Here is a 12,957-nt window from a genome sequence, read left to right as displayed (position 1 = left end):
GACATAGATAATGTAAAAAGTGTAAAAGTATATTTTTATTAAACTGAGATGTTTGTAATGCCTTATCCTTATAAGCTGGGACTTTCAAAGATGGTTTCTGAGGGGATCAAATGGGCTACCAATTTGTGGTGCCACTAAGTCTGCCCTATGTCCATACTTCAAAGTCACAGATGCTGCCAGAAGTGTTAAAGCCATTTGGGCAGGGTGGTTAGGTGGAGTACCACGTTCAGGAAACAATGCCAGTCATCGTGGCCAGCATTTGACTCCCAAGACTTGGAGACACCTAACCCAGTGGGTAGCTTCTGAATAACAAGTGGCTAGGGTGACAAACTCAGGCATGCACTTGTTGCGTTCAAAAGAACCGCCTGCCCGGCTTTGGAAGACTGGCAGCCCTCTGATTGGCTGGTTGTACAGTTCCCAGATTCGGATTGGTTGAAGTATTTCATGAATGAATCTGAAATACTATAAGAAATCCAGCAGCTAATCCGCAGATTCTAAGCACCAAAACAGCAGCGGTAAAGTCAAAGATGCTCTGTGAGAGATGTCAGTGAGCCGGTCAAGGGATTTCAGCACTTTCAAAGTGGAAAGAGCGGTGGCGTCAGGAACTGCATGCCGATTTCAGTTCCAGGACTTTTCGGGCTTAGTTCATTTCTCATCACAGCTATTTGCTGATGCAATTCACGTGAATGCTGCTTCCTGAATCTCCCTGATTCCAGGGTAACAGTGTCCTCCTTTGTAGAATGTTTGCCCTTTGTTGTAACTTGGGGTTCGTAGCGATGATGACTATAGGACTCAGAGCTGAGTAAGAGCAAGATAGCACAATTCTGGCCTCATTCATGACAGGACTTGCATTAGACAGGGTCATGGTATAGATCCACATGCAGTTATCCATCCCAAATAACAGTGCATACATGACAACCAACAAGATGACGGCTCTAGATGCCTTGTACTCAACTGATTTTCCTTTGTCTCTGTCTGAGCATCGTATGCCTTTCATGTATTTCTTGTGACGGAGCAACACATACACAATGTAACTACTCGTCAGAGTCATGAGCCCCACAAAAATTAAGTCTTTTAAGGCAATGAATGTTCCATTAACCATATAATTGATGTAGGTCAAATAATCCAAATCACAGTACACCAAATGCAATGTATATGGTGAAGTAGAATTCTTCTTGGCATGGGCATACAGGAAGCTGTTGTGATACATAATAAGATTGATGCACATGATGGGTATAATGATGACCAACACATTCTGAGTCACCTTTTGCTTAAGATAAGACCACAGCCCAGTGGTTGGAGCGATGAGGATACATTGATGACAGCTAAGCAAACTGGTGACACAAATGGACATGGCCCTACTCACTCTATATGTGTAAAGGACGAGTTTGCACTTTGAGTCATCCAGTAAATCCTCCAATCCTATGGCGTTCAGGGACTGGGGGATGACACGGGAGAGGGTAACAAGAATATTTACTAAAGCCAGGACTATCAGGAGGATGTTTGTTTGTAGGAGCTTCTTCTCTGCTATTCTGATATAGGCAAATTTCAACAAAATATAGGTATTGCTAGGAATCCCGATGATCACCAAAAGGATGAATCCAATGGCTTTAAAAAGAAGACGAATCTCCATGATACTTTTCAATTTCAGACACCTGCAAGCACATTTCAAAGAGAACATTTATAAGTGACTAAAAGTTTTACATGAGTTTGATAAAAGGTTTACTGTACTTCAGTGTCTTTGGATCTTCCAGCAATTTGATCTGTGTGATCTCCTTTCGGTGAGCTCATTACTCTACAGTAATGTCGTACATTTGTAAGTCTGCACCATATTACCCCTCTCCTTCCCTTCCCTTCCCTTCACCTTCTGCAATCTCTTCCAAACATTTTCATCAACTCACACGCATCATATCTCCCTCCCATGACTACGCCATCCTCCAATTCCCTCAGCAACCCCTTTCAAAACACCCTGGCAGCAAACTGTGACAGCAGCCAAAGTGCATACACCACACAGTATGCTGTTTGTGCACTGCACAAGCCAGATAAATACACTGCAGCCTCATATTAAGTAATGATTTCTGCCACTTCTCAGTTTTGGAATACCATGACTACGCTCTCACACTTTATATCTAGCCCTAGCTTCACACTATTACCCGTAAACCCTCTTGTCTAACTTTCTATTATCTACTGTCATCTCTCTAATTCTTCAGCTATCAACTCCATCTGCTTCCCATATAATCCCCCCCCTGCACCCAAGCAAAATTACAACATACTCTTTCCTCCTCTCCTACTACACCAACTCTGTTGCAACATGTCCTGCAATCCTGGTCCTACTCACATTCCAGCGTGTTCACATCCCACACCCTACCCCAAAGTTTTCTTCTCCAAACACATAGCTAATGATTCCAACTTCATCTCCATTACACCTTTCCTTCCATTTTCCTGTGCCCTATGGAACTCAAGATCTGTCTACAACACACTCATTGCAATTCATGACTTGTTCATTTCCAACTCTCTCAACCTCCTAGCCATTACAGAAACCCTCAGACACAACCTCAACTGCTGCAACCTCCTATGGTGGTCTCTCAGTCACACCCCCAGACCAGGGAATCGACAGGGTGGAAGAGTTGGCATACTACTTTCGCCATGCTGAGCATTTCATGACCTACCCCAATTTCCCTCACTTTCTTTCTCATCCTTTGAAGGCCAATGTCTTTGTCATGTCTTTTCCCTCTGTTCCCCTGTCATCTATCATCCCCATGGACCCATATCACAATTTCTAGTACCCTTAACTGTCCCAACCTAGCAACCTCTCTATACAACAGCATACTCTCAAACAGCCTTTGAAAAGACTGCAGCTTTCACCAAATGTTGCCACCGATAATCGAAGGCTATACAATTGCACACACCTTCACCAGCTATCTCAAAAAGTGCTCACATACTGCAGAACGTTACTAGAGGAAATCACGCTCTAAAGTAAACTACCTCCTCTTTAAATTTATGCTCTCATCCTAAAACACTTTCCTCTCTCTTGCCAAGCAAACATACTTTTCTTAACTCATACAAAAGTTGTCCTCCAACCCTCAACCCCAATTTGCCACCTTAAATCCTTTCTCTGCCCAACTACACCTGCACAATCCCCTCTACCCCCCAGAGCCTGCAAACTCGACGGGGGGGTTGTCAATAAATTATGAGTTTGCACTTTGAGTCATCTAGTAAATCCTCTAATCCTATTGCATTCAGGGACTGGGGGATGACACGGGAGAGGACAACTAGACAATTTACTAAAGCCAGGACCATCAGGAGGATGTTACTTGGTAGGAGCTTCTTCTCTGCTATTCTGATATAGGCAAATTTCAACAAAATATATGTATTGCTAGGAATCCAGATGATCACCAAAAGGATGAATCCAATGGCTTTAAAAAGAAGATGAATCTCCATGACGCTTTTCAATTTCCGACACCTGCAAGCACAATTCAAAGAGAAAGTTTATGTGACTGAAAGAGTTTTACAGGAGTTTGATAAGAGGCGTACTGTACTTCAGTCTCTCTGGATCTTCCAGCAATTTGATCTGTGTGATGATATTACTGCTTTCGGTGAGCTTATTACTCTACAGTAATGTTGTACATTTGTAATTCTGCACCATATAACCCTCTCCTTCCACTCCCTTCACCTTCTGCAATTTCTTCCAAATCTTTGCATGCATCACATCTCCCTCCTATAACTTTGCCATCCTCCAATTCCCTCAGCAACCCCTGTCAATACACCCTAGCAGCAAACTGTGACAGCAGCCAAAGTGCACACTCCATATGCTGTTTGTGCACTGCACTAGCAAGCTGAATACACTGCAGCCTCATATTATGTATTGATTTCTGCCACCTCTTAGCTTTGGATTACCATGACTACACTCTCACTTACACTTCATATCTAGCCATAGCTTCACACTATTACCCATAATCCCTCCTGCCTAACTTTCTATTATTTACTGTCATCTCTCTAATTCTTCAGCTATCAATCCATCTGCTTCCCATATCACGCCTCCTCCCCTACCCCCAAGCAAAATTACACCATACTCTCTTCTCCTCTCCTACTTCTCCAACTCTGTTGCAACATGTCCTGCAATCCTGGCCCTACTCACATTCCAATCTGTTCACATCCCACACCCATCCCCAAAGCTTCCTTCTCAAAACACATGGCTAATGATTCCAACCTCATCCCCATTACACTCTTCCTTCCATTTTCCTGTGCCCTATGGAAGGCACAATCTGCCTACAACAAACTCATTGCAATACATGACTTGTTCATTTTCAACTCTCTCAACCTCCTAGCCATTACAAAGACCTATCTCAACCCAACCCCTCAGACTCCACATCTACTGCAACAAACCCCTAAGGTGGTCTCTCCCTCAGCCAACCCCCCCGACCAGGGAAAAGACAGGGTGGAAGTTGGCATACTTCTTTTGCCTTTGAAGTCCACGCTGTCAGTGTCTTTTCTCTCTGTGTCCCTGTCATCTATCCTCATGGGACCCATATCACAATTTCTATTACCCATAACTGTTCCAACCTAGCAACCTTCAATACATCTGCATACTCTCAAACAGCCTTTGACAAGACTGCTCCTACCACCACATGTTGCCCCCGATAATCGAAGCCTAAACCATTGCACACACCCTTCATCCACTATCTACAAAAGTGCTCACAAACTACAGAGCGTTCCTAGAGGAAATCATGCTCTAAAGCAAACTACACCTGAACCCCGTTATAACTCGGTACTCGGGGTCCACCTAATGAGATGCATTATAACTGGGATCGCGTAAAACAATTAATGGCCACCATGAACAGGGGTTCCACGAGGACTTAACTGGAATCTGCAGCTCTCTCCCTGCTTCATCAGCTTCGGGCGAGTGTGTGCGTGTGTGTATGTGTATGTATGTATGTATGTGTGTGTGTTTTGTTTAAATAGGGCTCTTATGGCCTGTCCTTTCCCCTATGGCTTCTGACACCTAAATACTACATCTCCCAGCATGCTCGCTGCCTGACAGAGCCTCGTGATGTGTTATTAAAGTTTGCCCCCCCAAAAAATTCCTGTTCGTTGATTGGTTTGAGAGCTTGCTGTGTCCCTGGGAATCGGAGGGTGAAGATATCTAAAAGTAAGTAAAAAAATTGAATGTGTTATTTTTCTTTTACATGTATTTTATTTTTATTTTTTATTGTGATTGAATTTTTTTTGATGACTATTCATTGTCACTGTATTTATGTATGTCGCTACTTTGTTTAGAAATGTTTAGGCAATTTATTTTTTATTTGTGTTTAGTAAGATGTTGTTTTTAGTGGTGTTTTAAATAATTTATTTCAGGGGGGTGCTTTCATTTTAATAGTGGCTTCTTTTTGGTAGTTAGATTTGTTGGATGGTGTTTTCTTTGAGCTTTCATTATTTTTTTGGTTTTGTTTTGGTGTTTTAATTGTGAATTGTGGTCTTTATTTTGGATTGGATTAATTGATGGTTGTAAATTCAGTTCTGTTTACTTCTTGATTTGTTTTTATTTTCTGATTGTTTGTGATTGTTTATTTTAGCTTGACCATTGACTGCCATTGTGTCTAATGATGCAAAGATTATATGCACCCACTGTGCCATTCAATTGTTTTATTTGCATTTGTTATGTCTTTAATTGGCTATGGTCTGTATTTTATTTTGCTATGTGGTGTGTTTTAGTTTGCTATGTGATGAGTTTTATTTTGCCAAGGTGATATGTTTTATTTGTATATGTAATGTTTTTTATTTGGGCCTGTTTTTTTTAATCTTTCCACATTTCTTGCTATAGTGGTAAATGTTGCCCATATTATATGGGCATGATGTAACCCCTGTACCAATGAATGGGTGAAGGGTGGGGGTAGTTGCCTTGGGAGGGTGCTTAGGCCTCCTGGGTTGGTAGTGGCAGAGGGTGGGTAAACCCCTTATTTACTAGAGTGGTTATTAAAAGCTAAGGTGATTAAGGGGCTAGAGGACATTAGATTATATTTTGCAATGTATTCATTCTGGCAACAGAGGACATGGACCTTCAATAAGCTGACGAGGACACCCTTCATATTGCATGGGGTAAGTAGAACGGTTTTTATTTACTGTATTTATGCTTCATCGCTAATGTTGTGTTTAATATTGGCCAAATAATCTATTATCCATATCTGTAAAATTCAGCTCAACACCTTTATGTGCATGGGGTCCAAAGAACCACATCGCGTTATAAGCAGATCGCGTTCGAAATAATGTACAATTGTAAGCATTATACAATAAAGTATTTAAGACACCAATAATCATGTTGTAAAGTATTCATAAATACGAAAATTGGGAGCCACGCTTGCATCACGTTATAAGCGGATTCGCATTGTAACGGATCGCGTTATAACGGGGTTAAGCTGTACTTATTTTGTCCATTACTGTACTGTATGCATTTTGGTGTCGAGCGGGAGGAGGTGTATTTATTGAAATGTAGGCCATGGTTTTTTTTTTTTTAAAGTACAGGAATGGTACCTCAGGTCAGCGGGTCCACCCGAGTACCCTCGGATGCCCACGGGGACCAGCTGAGAACCACGGACACCTGTGGGGAAGAACCCGGGACCTGCGGGGACCACCCGAGGGCCCCCAGACACCCATGGGAACCACCCGTGGGAACCACCCGAGGGTCTAAAGACACCCGTGGGGATGAACCGGGGACCCCCAGACACCCGCGGGGACAACCTGAAAGCCCATGGAGCCTAGCGGGCACCCCGAGGGCCCACAGACACCCGTGAGAACCCTCCGGGATGCACTGTGGGGCCTGTGGACACCCATGGTGACCACCCGAGGACCCTCGTCAGCCTGTGGTATTAATCCTGTGTGTATAAAATTCATATTGGTTTTATGTGGGGGCACAGGGTGGGTCGGTTGTGTATTGTTGTTTATTAAATATCGTAATGGTTTATTGGGGGCCTAGGGGGTGAGTAGTGGGGCTGTTGTGTGTATTTTTTTTATTGCAGGTAGCGGGAGTGGGTGAAGGGGGTATTGTCCCCAAGGATGGGTGTTTAGGCCTACCGGGAAGGTAGTGGGGAGGGTGGGTTAACCGCTTTATTACGATAGTGGTTACTAACCGCTAAGGTGATTAAGGGGTTAGGGGACATTACATTGTCTTTTTTTATTGTTCTGTATTGTTTTTAGCAACGGAGGACATGGACGGTGATGAGGATGAGGACGGCCTTCATCGTGGCAGCCTGGCAGGGGTGAGTGCAAGATTTATTTCCTTTATTTATGCTGCCTAATGTTGTATTTTTAATGAGCAAATACACTATTTTCCATATCTAGGTATTAGTAATTTTGCCCATTATTGTACTGTATGTGTTAGGGGGCGAGGGTGTATTTATTTAAAAGTATTTATTTATGTATTTTTTTGGGGGGGGGCACAGGATTGGTGTGCATAAAAATAAAATTTGATATTTTATGTATGTTAGGCGGGTATAGGGGTTGTTTGGGGCACAGAGTGTGGGTGTGTTGTGCATTGCAATGTTTATTGGGGGCAATTGTCCCCAATAAACATGCTATTGTGCATTAGCCCCTTCATTGCCTTAGTGGATAGCCGCTAAGTTAATGAAGCTGCTTTAATGTATTTTTTTTTAATAGTGTGTGGTAGCAATGGGGTCTGCTTAGCTGAACCGCTTTGATTTCTGGCTCAGGGACCCCCTGCTTCCCAAGTTATGGGGCATTGGATGCCAGGGTCACCGCCATTTTTAAAGCGTCCATGTCGCGTGACGTGTGACATGTAAATAATTGGATACCGGCACCCCATACAGTATCTGGGCTTGTAACTCGAGAAGTAGGGGGTCCCCGAGGCTGAAATCAGTGCGGTTCAGCTCAGGAGACCCCTTTCTCCTGCACACTTTTAATAAAAATTATATTAAAGCAGCTTCATTACCATAGCAGCTATCCGATACGGTAATTAATTATTTTGATTGTTATGTGTGTTTTCATACTAGTGTTGATAAGCAGGGGGTCTCCTGAGCTGAACCGCATTGGTTTCAGCCTCGGGGACCCCCTGCTTCACGAGATAGAGGCCTCATTACGGTGTGCCGGTATCCCAGTGCAGGATTTAAGTCCCCCGGTCATGTGACGCGGGAGCTTTAAAAGCACAGGGGATACCAGCACCCCATAACGGGGCCTGTATCTCATGAAGTAAGAGGTCACGAGTCTGAAACCAATGCGGTTCAGCTTTGGAGACCCCCTACACATGTACACTATTATTGAAATATATATTTATGCTTCACGATCGCCTGTAAGAGACGTACTGTACATGGAGATGCAGCGTCTCCATGCAGTTCTTGCAGGTGGCTTTTTGAAGTGAAACTTCCTTAGTGGCACCTCATTCGTGATGGGGCAAAAAAGAATTGTGGAGACAGAAATGAAACGGATGTGACGTCAGTGCTGGCAGTTGAGGCCGGGCTGTGTTCTGGCTCAGCCCGACCCCAACACTCACATCCCACCCGCTCCACAAATCAGATGCGGCGGCGGCGGCGGCGATAGCCGCCGGCGCTGCTCCTAATCGCCCCCCCCCCGAGCCCCCCGAGCCCCCCCCCACACATCGTGACATATGCGGCGGCGATAGCCGCCGCTCCTAACGGCCGCTGCCATGCCGCGCATGCGCAGTTGTGACGGCGCCGCTGATTCCCCGCCCGTTCCCCGCCCATTGATATGCTGCGCATGCCCGGTAGTCATGGCGACGCTCGAGACGCCATGACTCTCCTCACAGGGACACTGAAGCCCACACTGCTCCCCGGGGCTCTATGCAGGCACTGATCTCCTGTGGCCTCTCCTCCCGGTGCATGCCCCGGCCGAGGCATAGAACTGCTCCTGCTCCGGTAACAGGGGGGGGAGGAGGGGGGTGATGAGTGCGCTGCATCCCCCACGTCCCCCACAGCACCATCAGAAGCCTCCGAGTCGGCTCCAGCTGACGATAACGCGCTTCTCCCTCTCACCCCGCCGACACTGCCTCCATCTCCTCTGTGCCGCGATCTGGTAGGAATGGGGGGGGGGGGGGCGGACTGCTGAAAAGGTCTGGGTGCAGGGAAAGGATAAGGGTGCTGGGGGGAGGACAAGTGTGCTGGGGGGAGGACAAGTGTGCTGGGGAGAGTCAGGAGAGAGGGGGGCAGGACACACACACACACATACATACACACTGACACATACACACATACTGACTCACATACACACACACACACACACACACACATACACATACACACTGACTGACACACACACACACTGACACACACCCCCACACACTGACTGACCCCCCCCACACACTGACTGACCCCACCCACCCCCCCCCCCCACACACTGACTGACCCACCCCACCCACCCCCCCCCCACACACTGACTGACCCCCCCACCCCCCCACCCCCCCCACACACTGACTGACCCACCCACCCCCCCCACCCCCCCACACACTGACTGACTGACCCACCCCCCCCCACACACTGACTGACCCCCCCCCCCACACACTGACTGACCCCCCCCACACACTGACTGACCCCCCCACCCACACACTGACTGACCCACCCACCCCCACACACTGACTGACCCACCCACACCCCCCCCCACACACACACTGACTGACCCACCCACACCCCCCCACACACACACTGACTGACCCACCCACACCCCCCCCCACACACTGACTGACCCACCCACCCCCCCCCCCCACACTGACTGACCCACCCACACCCCCCCCCCCACACTGACTGACCCACACCCCCCCACTGACTGACTGACCCACCCACACCTCCCCTCACACTGACTGACCCACCCACACCTTCCCGCACACTGACTGACTCACCCACACCTCCCCACACACTGACTGACTGACCCACCCCTCCCCGCACACTGACTGACTGACCCACCTACACCTCCCCGCACACTGACTGACTGACCCACCCCTCCCCGCACACTGACTGACTCACCCACACCTCCCCACACACTGACTGACTGACCCACCCCTCCCCGCACACTGACTGACTCACCCACCCCTCCCCGCACACTGACTGACTCACCCACACCCCCCCGCACAGTCTGACCCACCCACACCCCCCCCACACACTGACTGACACACACACTGACTTACACATACACACTGACACAAATACACATACACACTGACTGACACACATACACACACACTGACACACATACACACAAGGAATTCACACTTAGTGCAAATAGCTAATACAGGGGATGTGTGCCGAGCACGCGCATTCTAAGTCAAATTTATTTGAGTTTTGTAACTGAAATTGTATTTTGATTTTTAATTAAAACATCACCAACACAAATACAATTTCTGTGACAAAAGTCAAAGAAGTTTCACTTACTATGCGCGTGCTCAACACACAGCTTTTTTTCTATCAGCGATCGCGCTTTACAAGTTTAAGCGCGATAGCAAGGGGGGGGGGGGGGGAGCTCGTGCTATCGGGCATATTTTTGTTCAGCCGGAACAAAATACCCTAAACGTGTTAGTGAATCCAGCTTTTTGCTTCACTTTGTAACGGCTGAACAAAAATGTTCCAATCGGGCACAAAAACGCGCTGCTTAGTGCATAGCCCCTATTGTCTTTCTAAACACTTCTCTTCCATACACAACCAGGATCAATCTTCTCTCACTATCATGGGTTTGGAACACATTCCTCCTTCCTTGTTAGGAGGAGATAGATTCAAGAGGCTCTGTCTTAGAGAGACCTTTTGGATCTATACTTTGGGAACTCTGTCTCCTGGGGGGTTTAATGAATGCATACATACTAGCACATTGGTCTAGTTATGTCTACATTTCTCCTCTAACTTTGTTCATGTCATTTGACTTTTAGGATTATATATTTTTATTTATAAACTTTTCCAAAAAAAAATCTTTAAACAAATTATTTTAACATTTACATGTCGTCATTATCTTCCCACTTGTTTACCTTCCATCCATCAGTTTTCATATATGGATGGGAAGTGCCCTTTATCTAATAATCATTTTTAAATTTTCAGTTCTTAAAATCGTATTTTTGATTTGCACTTGAACCTATCATAATCACGTACATTATTATAGGTGTAAATATAAATATTTTACTTACATTTTTGTCCACACACACACACACACACACACACACACACACACACACACCACACACACACACACACACACACACACACACACACACACACACACACACACACACACACACACACTGTGTATATATCAGTATTCATATTTAATATTCACTTTTTTTTTCACAACCCATATTTACATCTACTCCCAAGGCACTTTGCAGCAAATATGATATATTGATATTTATTATCAGATTAACACACCTTTTTACACTTCACATATTAGTTTTCACATATTAATGATGGGTATTTTCATCAGATTCATCCTCAAAGCTGTTGACGTCAGCTTACAGCTTGTCTCAAATGATCGTTTTTTAACTTTCTATGTGAGTTCAAATCCTGTTGCCTACTCTGTTGTATTTCTACATTTTTTATATGCAGTATTATGCTATGGGGCTGGCGCTTCTTTTCTGATATATATATATTTATATATATATATATATATATATATACAAAAAACAAATGAAAAACATGCGCACTCAAAGTGTATTAAAGTATAAAAATGTTTAATAGGACTGTAACATATAAAAGACGCACTCACAAACAGAGCAGAATAAAGTGCATGTATGAGATAATACTCAATCGCCTGAGAACTGCAGGGGTCTACGCCAAACGTCCCATTGATGCCACCTCTGGTGTATCCGGTGATCTAGCAGGATGTGTGAGTGCTCCAGGAACCGGATGATGTCATACTCAAATTCCCATGTAGAGACTTCCTCCGGCTCCACCTCCTTCTGCCGCTACTGGTCACCAGCAGACAACCGCAGTGATTGGAACAAAGGCAACCCCATACAGATTCACAACAGCCGCAGAATAGTCTCTCTGTGTGTAATAAAATCAGCTACAAACTCGCTGCTTTAGGAAACGTCCTACGTGTTTAGTCACTGAAGAGTTCACCCCTGATGACGCGTAGGGCATTTCCTAAAGCAGCGATTTTGTAGCTGATTTTATTACACACGAACAGAGAGCCTATTCTGCGGCGTTTGTGAATCTGTAGAAAAAAGAAGGAAGAAAAAGAAGGAAGAAGGAGGAGAGGAAAAAGACCCTTACGTGACAGCATTTACACAAGGCCGTGTAAGTGTTTATTATATTATACATATCACCACCCCTGCTCCTACCAATCCAGGAATATTTGATTTATTCACATTGAATGTATATTTTCCTATTATCTCTCAAACCTGTGCTCCCCCTTTTTCTCTTTGCCTTTCTATAGAATTGTATCCGTCAGCGTCTTAGAGTCCAGGATATTGAAAGGTATGGTGCAGTGTGCTCTCACTAGCAATACAGTGTCCACCCTGCGCGTTTGTTCACATTAGGTGATTTAATCAGGGGATGGATATTACTGTAGGTGCTCATCGTTAGTATAAATATCTAACTGATCCAATCAGATAAGATCCAGTAAGTGGAAAAAACAAAACAAAATCCAATGTTTTGATCCCTACAGTATATCAGGACCTTTATCAGGGCAGTTTGTATCCATGGAGGAACAAGCATACATTAAATAATTCATCACCCGGAAGTGCATATTTAAAAAAAACATGCAAATCCACGGGGCTACAGTATGTCAGGTGCACTAGGAGAATATTGTCTATATAAGGACCATATATAGTTTAGATTCTTTGGTTTTGTTTTAAATAATCTCCTCTGAGATCAGAGGCAGCAGGTAGATTAAACACAGCAGGAAAGCAGAATGGAACTATTAGCCCCGGCCATTTCACCATTGCCATTCGCCCTCCCAAGGGCAGTTGTCCATGGGTGTTTAAGCTCTGAGAAAATTGCTAGGAGGTTACAGTAA

The 12,957-nt window shown here is 45.1% G+C and overlaps 1 protein-coding gene across 1 annotated transcript; it reads right to left on the bottom strand.

Moving 5' to 3' along the window:
- Positions 1 to 661: 661 nt before the first annotated feature.
- On the bottom strand, positions 662 to 1,633 carry LOC142503280 (olfactory receptor class A-like protein 1). Its single transcript, XM_075615442.1, has one exon. It carries the CDS (start codon positions 1,631 to 1,633, stop codon positions 662 to 664), a length of 972 nt encoding a protein of 323 aa, XP_075471557.1.
- Between the last annotated feature and the right edge of the window lie 11,324 nt (positions 1,634 to 12,957).

Source organism: Ascaphus truei, chromosome 9 (assembly GCF_040206685.1).
Source record: "Ascaphus truei isolate aAscTru1 chromosome 9, aAscTru1.hap1, whole genome shotgun sequence".
Classification (NCBI taxonomy): domain Eukaryota; kingdom Metazoa; phylum Chordata; class Amphibia; order Anura; family Ascaphidae; genus Ascaphus; species Ascaphus truei.
The sequence above is the reverse complement of the archived record's forward strand: the minus strand, read 5'-3'. Positions and strand labels throughout refer to the sequence as shown.

Bases quoted from the DNA above. Each gene is read 5' to 3' on its own strand.
- LOC142503280 (XM_075615442.1), bottom strand. From the start codon at position 1,633: ATGGAGATTCGTCTTCTTTTTAAAGCCATTGGATTCATCCTTTTGGTG.